This window comes from Silene latifolia, chromosome Y (assembly GCF_048544455.1).
Source record: "Silene latifolia isolate original U9 population chromosome Y, ASM4854445v1, whole genome shotgun sequence".
Classification (NCBI taxonomy): domain Eukaryota; kingdom Viridiplantae; phylum Streptophyta; class Magnoliopsida; order Caryophyllales; family Caryophyllaceae; genus Silene; species Silene latifolia.
In genome coordinates, this window is record NC_133538.1 from 72,185,372 (window position 1) to 72,205,154 (window position 19,783).

The 19,783-nt window shown below is 36.4% G+C and overlaps 1 protein-coding gene across 2 annotated transcripts; it reads left to right on the top strand.

The window, feature by feature from the left end:
• The first annotated feature begins 1,010 nt into the window (after positions 1–1,010).
• On the top strand, positions 1,011–19,260 carry LOC141633336 (protein NCA1-like). Of its 2 annotated transcripts, none has more exons than XM_074445816.1 (8): positions 1,011–1,161; positions 8,282–8,552; positions 8,650–8,881; positions 9,015–9,160; positions 14,928–15,015; positions 15,107–15,253; positions 16,506–16,655; positions 18,745–19,260. In XM_074445816.1, exons 2-8 carry the CDS (start codon positions 8,293–8,295, stop codon positions 18,808–18,810), a joined length of 1,089 nt encoding a protein of 362 aa, XP_074301917.1. In that variant the 5' UTR covers positions 1,011–1,161; positions 8,282–8,292; the 3' UTR covers positions 18,811–19,260. The 2 variants fall into 2 exon arrangements, with proteins under 2 accessions (XP_074301917.1, XP_074301918.1); XM_074445817.1 differs by lacking the exon at positions 1,011–1,161 and adding an exon at positions 3,581–3,655.
• The last annotated feature ends 523 nt before the right edge of the window (positions 19,261–19,783 follow it).

The window sequence follows — 19,783 nt, forward strand, 5'->3', positions numbered from 1 at the left end:
AATAATAATAGTAATAATAATAATATTTGTGATTATTAATTAATTAATAACAATAATAAAAATATTAATAATATTGATATAACAATTTTAATATAATAATAAATAAATAATTATTAAAATATTAATAAAATTTATAAGTTTAAGATAAGTAGAAATGGAATGTCTTTGAACTTAGTGGGTTTAAGTAATCAATCTAAATTAAATCAATCGAATGAAGTCAATCAATCGAATCGAATTGAGCCGAATCGAATCAATAGAGTGAATCAATCAAGTGAGTGAAAATTAGACAGAAAGAATCGGGCCTAAGTGTTATCTACGCGATTTAATAATATAAAAATTATTATTAAAAATATTGTATTTTGAAGATTTTTTAGTTTTGATTGATTTCTAAACCCATAACCAAAAATTGAACCAAACACAAGGTATGAGCTATAAGTTTCAACCCGATATCACCCTGGTATAATTCTCGATTTCAAACTCATACCAACGCGTGAACCAAACACCCCTAAAAGATATAAAAATAAAACCCCATACTTCCATTCAAATCCATTCCATTCCTAATGAATCCAGAAATAACATCGCGTATCCGTTCTCCAACAACACAACCCAATAACAATGATGAACAATTAATAAAATCAAGGGATATTCTCTCGTGTACCCCTCAGCTTTTTCATTTTCTATGATATACCCTTCTTTTCATGCAAAAAAACTTTGACCGTCAATAACTCTTGGCTACAAGTTCAGAATACGATAAACTTTTTTTCCAAATTGACTATCTTTAAGAGGTCTTCCGTTTGAAATAAAATTCACCGACGTCTCAACTTGTAGTCGGGAATTATGGTCGGTCAAAGTTTATTCGTTAAAAAATGTTTGACCAACCATAACTACCGGCTACGAGTTCAAAAAGCGGTGAATTTTTTTTTCAAATTGAAGGCCTTGACGAAATAATTGGTTTGAAAAAAAAAATTACCGTTTTCCTCAACTCGTAACAATTATTATTATTTCGGTCAAAAGTTTTTTCAAAAAAAACGGCGACACCATGTAAAACGAAAAAGTTAGAGAATGACACGATAATATCCTAAAATCAATATACAACTAATCCATTTATTGATTAACTCATAAATAGATAGAATTGAATTTCTGCAATTCGCTCTTCTTCATGTATGTTTTCTTTTCTTAATCATTTCTCTACTATTTCCTAATTATTATGTTCTAATCGTGTATTCTATATTAGGGTTTCGTAAATGTTTGTTGATTTTTGTTATCCGTATTTGAATTATGATTTCCTGTTGATTTATCTTCCTTTCCGAATTGCTCGATTTAGAAATGCGAAGCCGAATCAAGAATTCAACGGCGATAATATACGATATTTGAATTGAGAATGGGATTATATTGTGGCACGTTCAATGGCGGAATCAGAATTTGAACTTAGAGGGTGAGGGGAAAGTTTTCAGGAGGCCAGTAGGCAACGCAATAGGATAATCTAGAAAAATAATAAAAAATTTCAACTCAACAATTATTTCATTGCTAGGGGCGAGTGGGCAACTACCTCTTCTAGCTCCTCGCCTCGCCACTAGTGGTGTGTTGCAACCAAAATAGAATTGGGTTGAAGGCTATACATTGTTTGCAAGTATGTCTTGTAGGAAGCTCGTTGCTGAAGTATAGTACCATAAATCCATAGTTATGTATGGGTTTCTGCTTTATGATCATCTTAGGGAAACACATTGGTTAAGTAATGTAAGAAGACTTGACATAGTTTATTTTTCGTACCTGTGAGGTGAGTGTTGTGCCAAGTTCACTTTCCTTTGCCATATAGGAGAGCAATTGGCTCTTTATCTCTATACGGGGATCGCTCCAGGTCATAGCGGTTGACCTTTGTTACCACCAACCCAAAAGAAAAACCGCAATGAGGAGGGTTGTTTGTTTGTTAAAAGGACCAGTGAAACAAAAGATAGTTTATACATGAATGAGGACAGATTTTGGCATTTGTTTTTATTATTCAAAAAGATGGGGAGTTAGACGAAGATGTGGCTCACAGAATTAAAGCAGGATGGTTGAAATGGAAGAGTGCTTAAGGGTTTCTATGCGATAAAGATATACCCCAAAAATTAAAGGGAAAATTTTATCGCACGGCAATTAGGCATGCCTTACTTTACGGTTCCGAGTGTGGGGCCGTAAAATATTGTCACATTCAAAAGATGAGTGTGGCGGAGATGCGTATGTTGAGATGGATGTGCGGACATACAAAGAAAGATCGATTAAGGAATGAGGTGATTAGGGAAAAGGTAAAAGTGGCGCCAATAGAGGACAAGATGATGGAAAATCGACTAAGATGGTTTGGCCAGTGAGAATGAGACCTATGGACGCACCAGTTATGAAGTTATGAAGTTATGAGGCTGGAGACTTGGAGAACAGAAAAGGTCCCTAGAGGTAGAGGGAGACCGCGACAGACATGGTTGAGAGTGATAGAACACCATATGAGATTTTTTGGGCTTGAGGAGAGTATGGTGACGGAGAGAGCACAATGAAGGGAAAGGATACATGTGGATTTTTAGTATTTGATGTTTTTTTGACATATTTAGTGTTTTTATTTAATTTTTAAAAAAAATTTAGGATTATTTAATAAGAATAATCCAAACTATTGGCGATCTTCTCATAATAATCCCAACTCCATTTAATCTCATAATAAACCATGTTAGTGCACTGATTTACTCGTATTGCACCTAGGCCGTTTTTAACCTGCAAAATTAGGTAAATCTTCCAGTCATCCCTTTTCTTTTATTTTTTAGACCTCCTCCTTTCTCCTCCATCACCACCCACTAGTCCACCACCCACCACCACTCCAGTACCTCGAGCCATCAATTCTACCAACCACCTTCACCCTTCATCAACCATTTACACCTCCATTACTCAACCAATGCAAAACTCAAAAAATCAATCCAAAAATCAAAGGCGTCAATTTTCAGTCACTAGCCATTATCACTATCATTACACAAGATTCAAGCTCATCACCAAAAATGGAGTCAACCTCCAGTATCGTCATCATCGCTCCTTAAACTCACTTCCCATAAAACTAAAAAATTAATCATATTCAAAGCATGGTGCTTGTTTATGCGATGGTCTCAAAGAAAAGCTCAATGCCACATTTGATACTTCTAATTCTCTGAATAATGTTGAATTTCAAGTTATTCGAATACGGAGTACTTGTTCTGGGTTTCTATTTTTTTAATTGCATTTGAATTTGAATTAGAGGATTTTAGGGTTGTTGAATTTTGGGGGTGATTTAGGTTTGATGAAATTAGGTTAGTGTTCTAGACAAAATACATGCTGCTGGTAGTATGGGTGCTTGTTACACTGCATTCCTTTATTGTTGTATACGTCTCCATCTCCTTCATTAATTTCAGCAAAATCAACGAAAAATGATGATAACTCGCTTTAGAAATTTTTCAAAAGAGAGGTATACAACAATAGAGGAATATAGCAGATTGGTGGTGCCAATGGTGATTTTTGGTGTTGGTTAATTTCCTCAAAAAGTTCATGTGATGCTAGTGGTGATTTTTGATGTTGGTTTTGGTTGCAGCACATCGGTGGTGTGGTGGTGATTTTTTGGTTTTTGATGGTTGGTGATGGAAAAGTGAAGGGGTGAAGAGGAATGGTAAATGTTACTTATTTAAGATTTTTTTTCCAAAGTATGACCTGGTGGGAAGGTAGTAGGTTACCGAATTCAATATGAGAAGATGACGTTAATAGTACGGTTTATTATAAGATTAAATGAAGTTGAGATTATTATAAGAAGAACCCCAATAGTTTGGATTAATCTTATCAAATAACGCAAAAATTTATTTGTTCTTCTCTCCTTTATTACACCTTTTTTACCAACCGCTTTCTTATATATTTTACTTGGTTTACTTTTAAGGCATTCCAGATCCTTAATTTTATTTCGGTTTTCAAAATCGTTTTAATCTTTTCTCTCGATTTAAATTTTAAGTTTTTATAAAAGAAATCCGGAATTCGATTTTAAAACCTGTAAGTTTACCTTGACTTTGTATTACATTTTCGCTTTCCCTTTTGTTTTTCATTTTTCCCTTTTATAAAAGAAATCCTTTTGTTTCCCTTTTGAAAAGGAGGAGAGTGCATATACCGTGTCTACAAGAGAAAAAGTGGGTCGGAGATAAAGCAAGGGTGATAGCGCCTTGGGGTTATAAGCTTTGGTACACGGGTAAAGACAAAAGTCGTAATGGAGTGGGTATTGTCATTGATAAAGATTACATCGATGATGTGGTAGAAGTATCAAGAAAGAGTGATAGGATCATAAGCATTAAGCTTGTAGTCGGGGATGAGGTGGTGACTGTTATAAGTGCTTACGCATCTTAAGTAGGTTTGAATGCTTCTTTTCGACGAGCCTTCTGGGAAGATCTGGAAGAGGTTGTAGAACGAGTCCCTCTTGGAGAGAAATTGATCATTGGTGGTGACCTCAATGGGCATGTGGGTACTAGTCGAGTTGGCTTCGAGAGCATTTATGGGGGTTTTGGGTTCGGGGAGAGAAATAAAGCAGGAAGTGACATATTAGATTTTGCTTTGGCATATGACTTGGGTGTAATGAACACTTGGTTCCTGAAAAGACATTCTCATTTGGTGACCTATAGGTGTGGAGGAAATGCTAGTCAAATTGACTTCCTTTTGGTAAGGAATGTGTGGAGGAAAGAGTACACCGATTGCAAGGTCATACCCGGCGGAGAAAGTGCCGCAACACAACATAGACTAGTGGACTAGTGGTGCTTGATTTTCGGGGTAAGAGAGACTTGAAGAGAAAGATAATCGGTGAGGCACGAATCAAGTGGTGGAAGTTACAAGGGGAAACCAACAAGCGTTTTTTGATAAGGTTGAAAGTAGCGATATTTGGTCGGATTGTAAGGAGAAAGATATTGATGCAACGTGGGATAAATTGGAGCATGTTGTAAAGGATTTGGCGAGGGAGGTGTTATGGGAATCTAAAGGGAATAGACCATCAAGTAAGGACACATCTTGGTGGAACGATGAGGTGAGACAAGCGATAAAGACAAAACGTGAATGCTATAAGGTTTTGGGGAAATGCATAAGTGATGAGAACTTTGAAAAGTACAAGGAGGCTAGACGAGCCGCTAGAAAGGCAGTACGAGATACGAGAGCAAAAGTTAACCAAGAAGTGTATGCCAGGTTGGACACGAGAGAAGGAGAGAAGAATATCTATAAACTGGCTCGCATAAGAGACCGAAAGACGAGAGATATTGGGAGAGTTAGGTGTGTGAAAGATATGGACGACAACGTTCTCGTTCAGGATAACGAAATAAAGGCAAGATGGAGTTTTTACTTTGATACTTTATTCAATGGACATTAGGAACAAGGTTTTGGGGATGTAGAAGTAACACCAAGCATGGCTAATCGGGAATTTGTGCGTAGAATACAAAAGAGTGAAGTTAGAAAGGCGTTAAGGAAGATGGGGTCAAAGAAAGTAGAGAGACCGGATGGTATACCCATAGAAGTTTGGAGGTGCTTCGGGGAGAAAGGGATCGAATGGATAACCATGCTCTTCAACAAGATTTGGAGGAGCAACAAGATGCCATCAGCTTGGAGGAGGAGGACGCTTGTCCCTTTGTACAAGAACAAAGGTGATGTTCAAGAGTGTTCCAACTATAGGGGAATTAAACTTATGAGTCATACGATGAAGTTATAGGAGCAAATAATCGAGCAAAGTCTTAGGAGATGTGTAGACATCTCGGATAACCAATTTGGATTTATGCCCGAGTGATCGACTATGGATGCGATTTTTATCATGAGACAGTTGATGGAACACCATTGGGACAAGAAGAAGGACTTGCATATGGTTTTTATTGACTTGGAAAAGGCATATGATAGGGTACCAAGAGAAGTACTTTGGTGGGCTTTGGCGAGAAAGGGTGTGTCTCAAAAATATATTGACCTCATAAAGGACATGTATGAGGGGGCTAGTGCAAGTGTTCGCACTAATGTTAGGAGAACGGAAGAATTTTCCATTACCATCGGGGTGCATCAAGGTTCTGCACTCTTGTCCTTTTCTCTTTGCTATAGTTATGGATGAGTTGACATGGGATATTCAGGACGACATCCCTTGGTGTATGATGTTTGCTAATGATATTGTGTTGATTGATGAGACAAAAGAGGGGGTGGAGAGAAAGTTGGAATTGTGGAGGCAGACTTTGGAGACTCGTGGGTTTAGGCTGAGCAGGAGTAAGACCGAGTATTTGAGGAGTAAGACCGAGTATTTGAGGTCTCAGTTCACTAAGGTGGCGGTGGCGGTGTTGAGATCGACACATGCAGGGAGTATTATTTTCGATGGGAATGAGATTTCTTCAGATATCTAGGATCTATTATTCAAAAAGATGGAGAGTTAGACAGAGATGTGGCTCACAGAATTAAAGCGGGATTAAAGTGGGATGGTTGAAATGGAAGAGTGCTTCAGGGTTTTTATGCGACAAAGATATGCCCCAAAGATTAAAGGGAAAATTTTATCGCACGGCAATTAGGCCTGCCTTACTTTACGGTTCCGAGTGTTGGGCCGTGAGGCTGAGGCTGAGGCTGAGGCTGAGGCTGAGGCTGAGGCTGAGAGAACAGAAAAGGTCCCTAGAGGTAGAGGAAGACCGAGACAGACATGGTTGAGAGTGATAGAGCACGATATGAGATTTCTGGGTCTTGAGAAGAGTATGGTGACGGAGAGAGCACAATGGAGGGAAATGATACATGTGGATTTTTAGTATTTGATGTTTTTCTGACATATTTAGTGTTTTTATTTAATTTAAAAAAATTAAATTATTTGTTCTTCTCTCCTTTATTACACTTTTTTTACCAACCACTTTCTTATATATTTTACTTGGTTTACTTTTAAGGCATTCCGGATCCTTAATTCTATTTCGGTTTTCAAAATCGTTTTAACCTTGTCTCTCGATTTAAACTTTAAGTTTTTATAAAAGAAATCCGGAATTCGATTTTTAAACCTGTAAGTTTAACTTGACTTTGCATTACATTTTGGCTCTCCTTTTGTTTTTCATTTTCCCTTTTCTATTCGCATTTTGAGGTGTGCCTTCACCCATTGAAGGTTCTAAAGGATGATTCATGTCAGCCGACCCCAAATCATTTTGGGATTAAGGCTCTGATGTTGTTGTTGTATTCTCATTTTGAGGTGTGCGTTCACTCAGAGACGGTTCTAAAGGAAGATTCATGTCAGCCGACCCCAAATCATTTTGGGATTAAGGCTCTGTTGTTGTTGTTGTTGTTGTTGTTGTTGTTGTTGTTGTTGTTGTTGTATTGATTCTTTGTTTATCATTGCTATAAGAACAATGTCTCACATTGTAGAGCTGGCCCTTTCTTGGTGAGTTTCCTTTATGAAGAAATATTTATAAACCAGTGTGTCGTTGTGAATTGGTGTTTGTAAGGGCCATTGGGGGTTAGACATTTTAGTTGAGAAATGACTCATTGAGCATGTTCTTAAAAGGTACAAAATCAAGGAAAAAAAAAGATCAACTCCTACAATGTTAATTCTAATTTCTGTATTCAATTCCATGCTTATTAGCTTTACTAGTTACTAATTTAGTAGTGCCTTGTGCATATTTGCATTGGTAGTTATGAAAGTCTGTATCATTTTAAATTTTTAATTAATACTCTCTCCTTCCCGGTGAATCAATGGCTGAAAAGCAGAGAAAATGAAAATCAATGGTTGGCTGCTAGTTCACACGACATTGTGGCCTCAGAGGGGTAGCATAAGCTGGAAACAATAGTCAATTGATCTGTATAGATACTTTGCAAGAATTTTTCCTTCTGCTGTTATATTTGTGCAATATCCACTATTCCGCATATATGATATACATACTAAAATGTGGACACAGTTATATGGTTTTGTTGGGTCCTTTGGATAGAATTCCCTAGTACTGTTTGCTAGTGACTTGCTGCATAACTGTGATTTTTCTTAGTGATTTATTTTTGTAACCCAGAAATCGTGGCGGATCGATGTCTTAACTGGAAATTCTCTCTTCTACTGTATCCTTGAATATTTTGGGTCACAATGGGACAAAGAGGGGATTTCATTTTCCTCTTAACGAACCTGGTGGATAATCTATATTTGCTGTAATCTGGATGTTGCCCAAATGAAATTGGCTAATTAAACGGAAATATATGTGGTATACTGAGAAAGTGCTGCAGAAGTTTTGAATCAAAGAGTTCTGTTATTTCATATTCTGAAGCTTACAGCTTTAATATATGTTAATGGCAGTGTTGATTAAGATGACTCCAGTGTGTCCGTTTGTGAAAGTTGCTCGTCCCGATGATGCCTCTTCAAAACGTAGTGAAAACCAAAGCAAACACACCGGAGAACACGAGGGCAAAGCTAAAAATGAGACTGTAGATTCTTCCATCATTGAGGCCAAGTGTCCTTTGGGATATGATTCTCGTTCATTTAAACTAGGTCCTCTGAGCTGTGTGATCTGCCAGGCGCTTCTGTTTGAAAGTAGTAAATGTGTGCCTTGCTCGCATGTATTTTGCAAGTAAGTTGCGTTTGCTTACAAGTATTTTAAAAATCTAACCGACTGTTGTTGTATGTTACCTTTTTCTGATCAATTTCCTTCTCTTGTGTGCATCCAGGGCATGCATAACATGCTTTAATGATTGCCCTTTATGTGGAGCTGATATTGAGAAGATTGAAGCGGATAATGATCTTCAGAAGGTTGTTGACCGATTCATTGATGGTCATGCCAGAATTAAGAGGTCACATGGTAGTACAGATGCTGATGCAGCTGTTAGTAACAATAAACCTGTGATCTATGAGGATGTTTCTCTAGAGAGAGGCGCTTTTCTGGTGCATCATGCCATGAGGGTAAGTGTTGGTTGATATTGACATCTTTTTCAAGTGAAATGTGGAGATGTAGGTGGTTAACTAATCAATTAAACACATTCATTGACATTTGGAAAAAAAAAACTCAGTTCGATATTTTTTTTATCATGTACAGGCATTTCGGGCCCGCAATATTGAGAGTGCCAAATCGAGACTCTCACTGTGTGTGACGGATATCAGGGAACAGTTAGAGGCATCTCCTAATAATCCAGAGTTGTGCTCTCAACTAGGTGCAGTGCTTGGAACACTGGGAGATTGTTGGTATGCTCTCCCCATTTTTTAGTGCGACATGTATGGATTTTGGTTGGGATTGAGGCAAAGTGTTGGGTAGTTTGTAAGCCATGATTCTATTGGATTCCCCAAATCTCTTAATTTGATCTGGCGTGGATAAGCTGTTAAGGTGGTTAGTGAGACAAGGGTTACCAGACTACTAATACCACTGATTCAATTTTTTAATGCGAATTCGTGATTCGCCCAAAATAGAGCATACTTCAGTAAACCATAAGTCTATAATTCAGATTCATAATTCGCGCAAATCGATTCGCTATTCGGTATTTAACTAAGCGAGTCTAAGGTGATACTGAAAAGTCGAAAACCGTTGAGCTGTAATATCTTTGGAGGTAAACCCTTTAGGTAAATTGGGAAACAGGTTTGGAAAAGTGAACCAAACGCTGATATAATGGGTTGAAGAAGTGATAATACATGTTTATTTGAATTGCAGTTGACAAGATTTTGTGTTAAAGATTGTATGCATCTATGTTACTTCGACACTGTGACGCGACACGCCAACATGGAATCGTATACTCCTTCCATGTCTTTATATTTTTCCCTTTTCAAAATCCCTCTTATATAATTTGTAAAAACAGGAAAACACTATAGAATTGATGAAAGCAATAGAATAAACTATATTAAGTGTCCAAAGAGATAACAACTAAATAAGCTATTGTCTTAAAACTCCTAAACAACAAATGAGCGAATGCCTAAATAAATATACAACAATATGAAATCCAATCAAAAATTGGAAAATGTCAATGACAAACATTTATGTGTCTAAAACTCCAATAGCAATAGCAGTATGTATCTCCTAAATTATAGATAACTCTTTCAAGCTTTGGATTGTTTGTAGAGAAGTCATTAATATTGACATCATCATATTTATTTCCTTCTATACAATATGCAAGTGCAATAATTGATATCATTCTCAAATTGGCGGAAAAAGATCTAAATCTTGGAAATTTTCTCCAGTTTAGGAGATTAAGATGCCAATAATGTTGGAAGTATTGGATACTTGAATTTTTATTGTTTGATTAGCCTTTGTTTGATTTTCGTTGTATTAGATTTTTTTAAATGCTTTTTTGACAATAAGTTGTTTATTCAAGGAGCATTGATAAATTACGCCTTTGTTTATTCTGCTTTTCAATTATAAACCTTCAAATTTTTAAGTATGTATTTTAAATACTCCCTCCATCCCACTGTAATCTTCTCACTTTCCTTTTTGAGTTATCACCGTATAATATTCTTACTTCCATTTTTTTGGAAATTAATTTATATTCTTTCTTTTCACTTTAATTCACTTTATTTCTCTACTTCCATTATATTTACTATAAATATTGGCTTCAGTGGAAGAAGGTAGAATTGAGATAGAAGTTTAATTGTAGTGTTATACAATATTCCATTTTGGCGTGTCGCGTCCTTCTCGATGGTTACAGTCAAGACATGCTCTTGACCGTAGTCGAGTGTAGTATTATTTCGGAAATGGAGTGTTTTGACAACCTAACACATGCGAGACATGACACTATGACGCCGTGTTGGAGAGTCAAAGTAACATAGCATAGTCTCTTTATCTATTGTCCCTTTTATATTTACTATTAGTATATACTTCATCCATACATTTCGTAGGTTCTAGCTGCCAAAACAATTTTTGGAAAAAATTTCAGTAATTGATCATTTTCAACTGCCATTGCTGCTGAGATAAGAATGTTTGATCTTATCTACCCTCTGTCCCTCAGACCTCAGTGATAATATTGACCTATGAGATGGCTAGCTGAGTCTTTTGATTAGTGAAGGAGCCTTTAATAGATTTCATGCAAAATCATTAGCTTGCTTTCTCACGGAGATTTATGATAGGGTACACAAGTATAGTCCTTTGTACAAACTTTGCATAGAAAAATCTGAGACTTTAGACGTAGAAAGTCCAAAAGTTAGGCTTCATTATCACTGTATTTGAGATTAGGAGAGAAATAAATATCCTGTTTTCTTTTGACCTTCACCTTCTTTGTCTATGATGCCCTTTTAACTCTGCATGGAAATAGACGAGCTTTTTTTTTGTTTTTGTATTTTTTTTTGTCATGCCTTTTCTCTTCTGCAAGTATTATTCTGAGCCTTAAATTGCAATCTTCTCCTCATTTATTTGCTTCGTTGTAAAGGACAGGTGATATAGAGGTAGCTTGTCATGATGAGAATTAACTAGAAAGAGAAGTGGTAAACTGGAAGTCTTTAGCAAATTTGATATCTGAATGGTGCCAATGTTTCATGTGTTGGGCTTATGTAGAGTTATTTGAGACTTTTGGGGGTAGTGTTATGACATCCTGACCATTTAACATTTAGCAATCAAATAGTCCACATATGAGTAGTCTCCCCATCATCGAGTGAATCACCAATTAATATGCATATGCTACTTAATATAGTACTGCTACACCGCCTTAGTACCACTAGGACCACATTTGGCTTACTAATATGCTGAAGTTGACGCCAAAAATTTCAGTGGTGGGGGTAAAAGACATATTAAATTTTTAATATCATGGCATGGGACTATTGAGATCGTAAAATTGTTTAAGTAATTGATGTTAATGTTTGGCTACGATTGAAGGCCAAACAACCAAATTGTTAAAAAAAGTGGAGGGTATTTGCCAGATTGGTAAAAAAACTATAGTTTATGACGAATTGGTAAAAACAATGTGGAATTGTGACAAATTGGCCAAAAAAATTATAACCATGTTTTGTTTACTATTCTTATTATCTTATAACTAATTTTGACCAAACTACCCTTGCCCAAATTAATGATCCAATTAAAAACACTAATTGAAATCTTGGCAAATATGGCAATTTGAGACAACTCAGTTCCGATATAATCCAAACTACCATTGCCAAATTAATGACCCAAATAAGGACAAGTCAGTTCGAGCCGTGTCGATTACGGGTTTGCAAGAATTCGGGTCTTATCATTCGAATTCGGGTCATTTCGGGTCAGCTATTATCAAGTTATTTATGAATAATAATCAGTTTATGACAATAAGCATTTGGGTCGATTATATTGGGCCGGACAACTCGGGTTTCGGGTCATTTTTACCAGGTCTAAGTACAAGTCATTTATGTCAAAATCAATTATTTGGTTATGCGTCAATTGAATAAAGGCCATTTTGGATTTCATCATTTTTGGGGTCAATTTATAAGGATGGGAGATTGGAGAAGTATCTGATTTCGATTGAGTTTGGATAAGGCTGGATTATTTCAAATTTGGGAACATAATTGAGTTGCTAAGGACGAGCCTCGGATCAATTTTTTTGAATCGAACTACTTGCGCAAGGGTACTTTTGTCAAATAAATTTGGAATAATGAAAAATTAAGCAAAATGTAACTTTTTTGGCCAATTCGTCTCAATTCTTCATTTTTTTTACCAATTCGTCACAAGTCAGTTTTTTTACCAATCTGGCCAATACCCTTCACTTTTTTTACCAATTTGGTTGTTTGACCTACGATTGAATCAATTTTTCACCCTGAAGTCTTTCAAGAATTAAGAGTATAAGAAAAGTTCACGTATGTGGTTTTTCATATGCCTATTCATTTCTCTTTTAATTGGAACTGCATAACCATAACCTTCTCTTTTGTTTTAATTATTAAGTATAGTAAAACATGTTTTTAATTATTAAGTATAGTAAAACATGTTGAATAGTTTGTGACAATAAGCACTATCACAAAACCAGTTTCTTGGTGTAGAACGTACAAGTGTACAACACACTTGATGATACTACTACATATTTTTGCCCTTCTTGACCCTTTGTTTAAAAAAGCGCGCCTCAAGTGTGCCTAAGGCACGCCTTGGAGGCTTGGATGAGGCACCAGCCAAAACGCCTTGGTGCATTTTAGGTGCGCCTTTTAGATGAGGCTCACCTAGCAAGACTTAGTAGTACGCAGTTTCCATATCTTTTCCTCGAGCTCTTTATTTATGTCATTTCTTTTCCCAATTATTCCCAACTTTTACTCCTTTACATGTTAGCCAACATGAAAACTCCTAAAAAAGGTACTGTTGCCCAAAGTTTTATTTGGAAAATGCAAATTTGTGACTAAAAATAGGGCGCCTCGTGTCTAAAAGGCCTTCGCCTTCGCCTTGCGCTTTGCTCATCGTCGCCTTGGCCTCTTAGCGCCTTGGTCCTCTTTAAACTAAGTCTTGACTTTTGTGCTAAGAGTTTTCAATTGAGCATTAGTTTCCACTTTCTCCAATTATCTGTAGAGATGTATCGTCATTTTGTCTAGCTTTAAATATCAGAAAACATGTATTTTGGGGCTGAACAAGTTTAGGCCCGGACCTGAAAAATTGGAAAATGGATGGACCTGACAATTTGGTCTAATCCTGACCAAATTCTTTTAGGTCTAGTCCTCAGTCCTTGTCCGTATGCTTTGAGGTTCCGGTCTTCGGTCTGGTCTGGTCGAAGATTAGTTAATTTAGGTCGAAACAGAATGGACCGTAGTTTTATGATTTTCAAAACTAATCTTTGAAACTTTGTAAAGGAATTTAGTAATTATTTAAAATAAAAGATAGTTCAAACAAGTAGTTTATTTGATTTTATGATTTTTATTATTTAATAATCGTATACTAAAGAGCGACAAATCTTGGTTTTCGGTCTAAGACCGGACCGAATTGAACTATTCAGGTTCGGATGGCCCAGGATCGAGAATTTTAGCTCCGGTCTTCGATCCACCAAATTTATTTTTCCGGTCTTTGGGCTTGGACCGATGCTCACCCTATTGTATTTTTGTATTAAGATTTTAAATTTGATTTATTTTGATGCTAATGTATGTAGTGAAATATAGTTTAAACATTTTTGTACCACAAAGTTAAATGGGGGCAATTTAATTGGATGGAGGGAGTTCTTTTGAAAAACACATTGTTTTGTTATTACTGCTTCATTTCATAATGTTGTGAAATGTATTTGTGTTGATGTGTCTACTTTTTTAACCGAAGGGTGAAAAAGTATGTCGAAAATGTACTTCCATTCCATTAATGATGTCCTCAATTGACTTTGGAGTTAGCTGGCGTTGAATTTGACCAATATATTCCATGGTATAAGTGACTACAATTTTTATGACATGATATTATCAAAATAGTAGCTTTGGTTAATCAAACATGACAAGTTCTACATCATATCTTTACATATGCTTAGAGTAATGGTCAAAGTTGGCATCTATTGTCCAACGAAGTTAAATAAGTGAGGACAATAAGAAAGTAATGGAAGTAGTATTTATTTTAAAAGGAAATTTCAAACTTGTTTGGGATGAGGGCAACTGGAAGTAAATAAGATTCTGATTCATCTTTGAATGTGGAATCGTACAACTTGGGGCTCGGGCTTTGCTTTTACCCTCTAAATCATTGATTCATAGTTCCTTCCGCTGTTCTGTTCCCATGTAATCATTTGATCTTCTGTTGTAGAATTTTTTTTTCCTGATAATCTTTTGAGAAATGCTTTCTGATTGCCAGAGTAAGTCCCTATAAGTCCTAACATCCTTATTCAATCTTGGCGGGTTTCGCATTTAAAATTATTATACAGAGTTGCTCATAAAATTGTACTACGTAACTAATTTATTACTTCCGTCGTTACATTTTTCTTACTGTCTTCTTCATTTAAATTAACAAATTGCACATTTAATGTTATATTCAGTATCATTTGTGTTCTAAATATGAGCTAGATTTATTTGTCAGGTTTCAAGAAAAATAATTAACATATTCCTTGACTGATCAATTTTATTGCAGTCGTGCAATGGGAGATGGTGGATCTGCCATAACCTACTTTCAAGAAAGTGTTGAAGCTTTGTCAAGATTGCCTACTCAGGATATGGAGGTGATGTAGAGACTTGTGGTGTACTGGATGTTACTCCGTAGATTGTAAATTTGAGTTTGTTAACTGATAATTTTAAATGTATCCTTTACAGATAATACACACCCTTTGTGTTTCTCTAAACAAAATCGGTGACCTGAAATACTATGATGGAGATCTGCAAGCTTCTAAATCTTACTATTCTCGATCTTTGGAATATCGTCATAATGCCATGAAAAGTCATTCTGACTCTCCATCTCTGGTTAGTGTTTACTTCCACTTCGTTCCTGATGATGTATCATTGTTGCCCCCCCTCTCTATTATGCGGGCACTAAATAAACGGATGGGCTCTCTTGCAAGTTACAAGTATGAATGGAACATGGAAGACCTCTAAGTTGTGATATTTTTGTTGTAATTTAGAGAGAAACAATACTCATTATATGCTTCAAAGTTGTAGACCTAATGTTCGTTTTACTTGAAGTGTGCCGGATGCAGTGGCAGATCTAGTTTTTCGGGCATGGGGGTGTGAATGAAGGCATACAACATGATTAAAGAATCTTAATACTCTGCTTTACGTATTACTGAATGGTGTTTTAGTTGAATGGTAGATACGCTAAGGAAGGTATGCAAAGGAAGCTGAGAAGTAAGGAAGTCTTTATTTGAAGGGAAGAAGTCAAAGCTATGTAGGGGAAGGTGTTGAAAAAAAGAGTCAAGTGCTGGAATCAAACCTGGGGACTAACAGGGGCATTTCCTACCTCCAATTTACCTGCCGACCCACTAACGACCGTCTTCTAACTGATTCGCTTAGGTCTAAAAAATATTTATTCCTTAAATAAAGTCCTCCTTACCCTGCACTCTACGTAAATGTGCCGCTGGTCTGTGTGCTTGAAAAGCAGTGAAGTTGGGTCTCATTTTACTCCGTTTAAGATGAGTTGAAACGAAGAAAATGAGGTTTCAGTGGAAATGTGGAGTGCTGATATTTCTTAGTTTGTAACTTATGATTTAGCAGAACTCTCATATATTTACTTCCCTTGAAATTTGGGAATGTGGGCTTTATAGCGTCGTTATTTGACAAGGAAGCTGGAGCCTGAGGTTGCAATCACCTTGGTTTGGAAGAAGTTGGAGTTATTTGTAATTTTTTTAGATAGGACCATGTGTCTTCCAATGCTTTTGTGTTTACTACCATGGCATTTAATTGTGCTACGGCTCATTTTGATGATGATTGTGAAAAACATGTTATGCAGCACTTTGTGCACATTATGGCACAGTTATAGTACGCCAGTTTATGTGGTATCATATTGCTGTGATTTATTTCAATAAAAAGTGACTCATCTTTCAAAATTAACCGGGACAGAGTAATAGTTTTCTATTCTTCTTTTGAAAAAAACATATTAAGGCATTGTCATAAACTATAGGTATAATAAAACCCAGAGTGTTAATACTTAAAAGCACTACTGGGATTGTTAGATTTGTGGTTTTTTTCTTGTTGATTTGGTTGCTTTCTGTCATCACAGACCTTAGATGTAGCCGTTTCTTTAGCAAAAGTTGCTGATGTCGATAAAGGGCTCGGAGATGAGGAGGGGGCTATTGCTGGCTTCCGTGAAGCGGTAACTCTACTGGAATCTTTGAAAATTAACGCTGATGATGTAGCACTTGAGCAGCGGGTAAGGCTTCCTTGCCATATTCTTCGGTTCTTTCAAACTTTTTTAGTGAAAGTTTATTTATCAATCATAATAAGCTATTACGACAACTATACAGTTGTAAAAATCGATCTAAAAAAAAAAACTTTTCTCTAAAACAAAGCTCACTATTAGTATATACGCTTTTCCATGCATATACTCTAATATGCTTGTCTATTCATGTAGTCTTCTGTGAATGCACTGTAGTCTTCTGTGATTTGGTCTGTGTCTATACGCCTGGCATAGGTTTGAAAAGGGCGAATTTTATTCGATAATCCGACATTAATTACATCAACACAATATGAAGAGTCTGAGGAGCATTGGTCTTCCATATAGTTCTTGAATCTCTCACATAGATGAAACACACCAATAGATGAGAAGAAAACTCATTTATAAAGAAGTAAGAGTTTGTATGTCCATTGTTCGAAATTGTATCTAACATCTTGTTATTGTTTAAAAATATCTTCTTGTCACTAAGAACTATATTGTCCGGAGTACTCCGGATTTTCTGTTGTCACCATTTATAACTGAAGGTTTTTAAACATTTGTTCTGACCATACAACAACAACAACAACATCAGAGCCTTAATCCCAAAATGATTTGGGGTCAGCTGACATGAATCATCCTTTGGGACCGTCCATGGGTGAACACGCACCTCAATGCGAAAAAATAGAAAAGAAAAAGTGAAAAACAAAAGGGGAGTGAAACATAATACAAAAGCGAGGTAAACTTGTAGGTTTTAAAATCGAAGTCCCGATTTCTTTTATAAAAATTTAGAATTTAAATCGAGAATAAAGATTAAAACGATTTAGAAAACTGAAGTAAAACTTGGGTCCGGAATACCTTAAAAGTGAACCAAGTATTAATATATAAGAAAGTTATTGGTAAAAAGGTGTAATAAATCCGGAAAAAAATAATTTTTTTAAAAATTAAATAAAAACATTAAATATCTCAAATAACGTCAAATACTAAAAATCCACATGTATCATTGCCCTCCATTGTGCCCTCTCCGTCACCATTCCCTCATCCAGCCCGAGAAATCTCATATCGTGCAGCCATGTCTGTTTTGGTCCGCCTCTACCCCTAGCAACCTTTTTTGTTGCCCAGGTCTCCTAACTCAGACCTAACTCCTAACTCCTAACTCCTAACTGGTGCGTCCATAGGTCTCCTTCTCACATGGCCAAACCATCTTAGTCGGTTTTCCATCATCTTGTCCTCTATTGGCGCCACTTTCACCTTTTCCCTAATCACCTCATTCCTTAATCGATCTTTCCTTGTATGGCCGCACATCCACCTCAACATACGCATCTCCGCCCCACTCATCTTTTGAATGTGGCAATGTTTGACGGCCCAACACTCGGAGCCGTAAAGTAAGGCGGGCCTAATCGCCGTGCGATAAAATTTTCCCTTTAATCCTTGGGGCATATCTTTATCGCATAAAAACCATGTAGCACTTATCCATTTCAACCATCCCGCTTTAATTCTATGAGCCACATCTCCGTCTAACTCCCCATCTTTTTGAATAATAGATCGTAGATACCATGTCAATAATAATTCATTGCATTATGAAGACCCCTTACCATGTACTGCCCTTCATACTAATCCATTTCTGAACTTGCCAGATGCTTAACCACCAGTTTTACCGTTCTAATCTCCATAACCTTGCTACCTGTGAAAAAAACATGCATTATCTCACCCGACCTCGAGGAACATGGATATTTGACGTGGTTTTAGTTTATAAACTTAACCAGAAAAGTATAATATGAAGTAGACCTGGATCAGGATGGACCTGGTCTGAAACAACCTAGCTTGAAAATTTTGAAACAAAAACCTTTATAATTTGATATGAAAATATCGAACCTGGAACATCTGGAACACAAAATTACCTTATAATTGAACATCACACTCGTAACAAACCAACTCCTAATGCGTTAAATGACTGACCCGAGTGACCCATTTATCATGGCTATTCGTACCACCTCATTAACTTTGACCCTTTTCTAGTTATATGTTACCATACAAGTAGAAATACATAAAGATATCAAATAAGGCTTACACAAAATTTGCATTACAGCGTCAGTCAGTGCTGAAGTTCCTCAATAGCCAGATTGCAGAAAAAGAAGCAGATCAAGCTATTTAGAAATCATCTCTGGTTGGAGGTGGGGACTTATCCAAATATGCTTGGGCAAATGTAACTATAATAAGCTCATGTTTGGTGTATGGAGTTTGAGAAACTGAAACTCACCGAAGTTATGTACCCTTGGGTTTTAACAGCGGTTGAAATTCTGGGTTGAAGATGCTTCCTTAGCATTATATAATCAAGGTTTTCTGTGCAGTGTGGATGCTTTATTTCTCTTGTTGTCCCTTAGATAATATGATGGCATATATTGTTATGCTTCTTTTCTTTTGTGCTTATGTATCTATTGGAAGAAAAAGGGGAAAAAAGCAATTTCTCGGAATATGAATCATCTGTAAAGAGAACCATAAGACTGTATGTAAGATTGTAAGATGCTAAAGTTGATAGATTTTCTGTAATGCTGAAATTATTTGTTCCCATTTAGTAATTTGGAACTATGTTCAGCTCTAGAAAGATGAACAGCGAAACTGGGGAGTTTTAACTCACACCTATGGTAGTACTTAGGTAAACAGCGGTAAACAACGTATACTACATTTTTTTCAATCATTTTTCTTTGGATCATTTTTATTTTTAAGAAAAGCGTATGTTAGTAAAACTTATTTTGAGTGTTTTTAGAGTATGGTGCTTCCCAATTCACATGCATTTTGCAATCATTCTAGAGAGCTGGCAAAAGCCGACCCGAGGAACCCAACCCGAGACCCAATTTGATTGAACCCGAAAATTGGGTGAACCAAAACCGAACCGGACTGATAACCGGATAATGACCTTAACTTTTTCAACCCAACCCGACCCGACGACCCGACCCGTGACCCGGTTTTGGCTCAACCCGATGGATGACCTGATAATGAGCTAGCTTAATAATGGTGTAAATAAGACCAAATTGACATTCATCTTAATTGTTCACACTTAAAACGACGATTAATACACCTACCCGTTTAAACATAAAATTATCATAAAAAACTAAATACATAAGATA

What these genes read in the sequence shown, in the direction of transcription:
- LOC141633336 (XM_074445816.1), top strand. Translation starts at nt 8,293, where the DNA reads ATGACTCCAGTGTGTCCGTTTGTGAAAGTTGCTCGTCCCGATGATGCC. An exon ending in GGAACACTGGGAGATTGTTG is followed by an intron (nt 9,161 to 14,927) that starts GTATGCTCTCCC and finishes ATTTTATTGCAG; the next exon opens with TCGTGCAATGGGAGATGGTG. An exon ending in ATGTAGCACTTGAGCAGCGG is followed by an intron (nt 16,656 to 18,744) that starts GTAAGGCTTCCT and finishes TTTGCATTACAG; the next exon opens with CGTCAGTCAGTGCTGAAGTT.